The sequence below is a fragment of the Wasmannia auropunctata genome, unplaced genomic scaffold (assembly GCF_000956235.1).
Source record: "Wasmannia auropunctata unplaced genomic scaffold, wasmannia.A_1.0 LD336071.1, whole genome shotgun sequence".
NCBI classification, from domain to species: domain Eukaryota; kingdom Metazoa; phylum Arthropoda; class Insecta; order Hymenoptera; family Formicidae; genus Wasmannia; species Wasmannia auropunctata.
In genome coordinates this window covers 488,446-491,184 of record NW_012026819.1, presented here as the reverse complement: position 1 = coordinate 491,184, position 2,739 = coordinate 488,446, and the positions used below count along the sequence as shown (strand labels likewise).

Genomic DNA, 2,739 nt, shown 5'->3' with positions numbered 1-2,739 from the left:
AAGTGATTTTAATCATTATACGGCATTGTCCGGTCACAGAGAAAGTTGAGAATATAGGAGGAAGTGAGAATTGACATTCGCGGTAATCACGAACGCCCAATGGTCAAGGAAGAGCTGATGCGGGGTGATCGCACCCGACGGGGGAGGCTTTGGGTTTAAAAACGAAGTTCGATTACACGGTTAACACATTTAGAATGTCGAAAGGGAAGAATCTGGTAGTTTAAAGTAACGTCAGTCCGGAGAAGAGAAGGGATACGGCAGTATAAATGTGGCACGGAAAAAAAAAATTTCGCTGCCATAACTAATCAGGGTTGGTTAAAACTGTGTTTGCTGCCATAACTATAAATTTATACACTATAGCAAAATAGTTTGCTGTAGCTTCTAATAGGTAAACAAAATAGCAAGACATGCATGTCTGTTAGGATCACATTGTATAGCGACATAAAAATAGTTATCAGAACTAACCGATATGTTCACGGAAAAGAGAAATTTCGCTACCATAGTTAATCATGATTTGCTAAAACTGTGTTTGCTGCCGTGACTATACATTTATACACTACAGCAAAATAATTTACTGTAGTCCTATAGGTTTGTGATTGTGCTAAGCCTTATCGGACTCAATATTTTGGAAAAGTATCCATATATTGTGTTATACGTTTGTGATTATCCTGGACTTGGTATTTCGGAAAAAATCATGTGCGATTTCGTAATAATTACTGTAGGCTTTTAGTATTTGTTTAGACGCGAAAACTCATTGTCAGAGGCAGAGGAATATATGTATAATATATGTGGAAAGAATAAGTTCTTTGTACAAAGCGTATCATAATTAGCTCAGCATTAACGTATAAGTCTGCCGTTCTAGGGATCTCAGGTTCGAAACATCATAGATGCGTTTTAAAAAATTATAAACCTGTGTATTTGTAATTAATAAAACAGAAAATATGTGAAATAAAGTAACCACAAATTAAACTCTAAAAAATAATAATAATATGTAATCATATAATAAAATAAAAGAAATAAATTTTTTTACTGTATTTCGGCTGTCAGTTTAGCTATCTTAAATACACCTTTAGCTATTGGGTATACTTTAGCTATAGCAATAGCTTTAACTACTGCAGCTAAGATATTTGCAACGACAGCAAAAGTTGTTCTTCTACATATAAATATTACAACGAATTGTTGCAATACGTGTTGCTATGGCTGCTAACTGAAGTACGTCTTATAGCTAAATTTTGTGTATTGAGTTGCTAAACTTGTTTAACTAAATAATTTTAGTGTCAGAGCTAAGATATTAACAGTCCTTATTTTACGACGGTAATTTAGTTACCGCCCGCACTTTTTAACTTTTACGACAACTACTGGTTTTTTTTCGTGTGCAAATGCAAACGCCGTTGCGGCAGAAACCGCTTCGAAAGCGGCGACCGCGGCGATCACGCTTCTTCCGGCATCTGGCCGCGCAAAGAAAGGACAGAAGATCGCAAGTCACGCGCCGGTTCCGAATGAGCGGCAGATTCGACGGCATCTCGTCATACACAGGATCCTCGATGATAGCTGAAACAATTTCTTCACTTTATTTTCCGATAATGGTAAAGAGTATCTAAAGAGGAGATTATCGTAGGATATTACGTTTTATGTGCGTTGTACGAATATGTACTGTGTCTCAAAAGAATTAGATTAATTAATACAGGATGACTAATGCAAAAGGAGGTTTCATTAAGGACGTGTTCATACATTTACTTGTTTTATTAAATAAAATTTTTCTGTTTCAAAAAAGAATTTTGTAATAACATTTAACTTTGAAATATTTTATCAAATAATCCTTAGCATTTAATTGATTCAAGAAATAACTTTTTTGTTTCTTGTATCATGAATGTACTAGTGAATATTGTTACTATTATAGTATACATTTTCCAAAACCAAAGAATTATCTTTTAAAAGAAAAAGTTTATTTTTATTTCATAAAAACAAATTAAAATTAAATAAAATTAAAAAAACGTTATCTATAAAGAATATTTATATATTATATTTAAAAAAATATTTCTCACGAGATATAACTTTATTTTTGAAAAAATAAAAAAATTTTTTACATTGAAAATATCGAATATGTGTAAAATAACATTTTTTGTAATAAAAATATTGTGGCGATTGCATCGCCGCTATCTCGAAGCCAATTACAATATATAAAGAAATAAAAGATTTCGAAAAAATATCGCGTGAATCCGAAATCATACGCGGCACGCATGTACACAGAACTCAGCTGATCGAACGGAGAAAAAAAGCATAAACAGAAGGATCTTTAAAGTCAAACCGTCGCGATGTATGTACATCGTGTATATACAACATGTCAGGCTGTTTTGTGGTAAAATTAAAAACAGCGTTTCTAGAGATTAGAGGTCAGGCAATAGACAGAGAAAATGAGTTGGATCTCTTAATCGTCGATTCGCGTCGCGTTCAGACACAAAATCTTGTCCGGAATGATAATAAAGAAAAATATCAAAAACTCTTTTTTAAAAAATAAAAGTATTTACGCCAAATATATAAAAAAGCGTTGCACGTTACATCTTTTTTATACCAAAAATATTTTTTAAATAAATAATTATGTATAACTTTAACTTTAAAAACCCTTTCTAAAAAAAGTTTGTTAAGATTGTTCAAAAACAAATATGAGATCATACAAGTGGCCAAGTATTTGATTAGACCTGTCTCTTATACACATCTCTGAGCGGGCTGGCAAGGCAG

General features: G+C 32.7%; 1 protein-coding gene across 1 annotated transcript in view; it reads right to left on the bottom strand.

The window, feature by feature from the left end:
• Positions 1 to 1,010: 1,010 nt before the first annotated feature.
• Positions 1,011 to 2,739, bottom strand: part of LOC105449845 — a 13,677-nt gene continuing 11,948 nt past the window's right edge. The window contains exon 3 of the mRNA XM_011689252.1: positions 1,011 to 1,551. Coding sequence (XP_011687554.1) covers positions 1,340 to 1,551 — 212 coding nt within the window. The 3' untranslated portion in view covers positions 1,011 to 1,339. The remainder of the gene's footprint in view (positions 1,552 to 2,739) is intronic.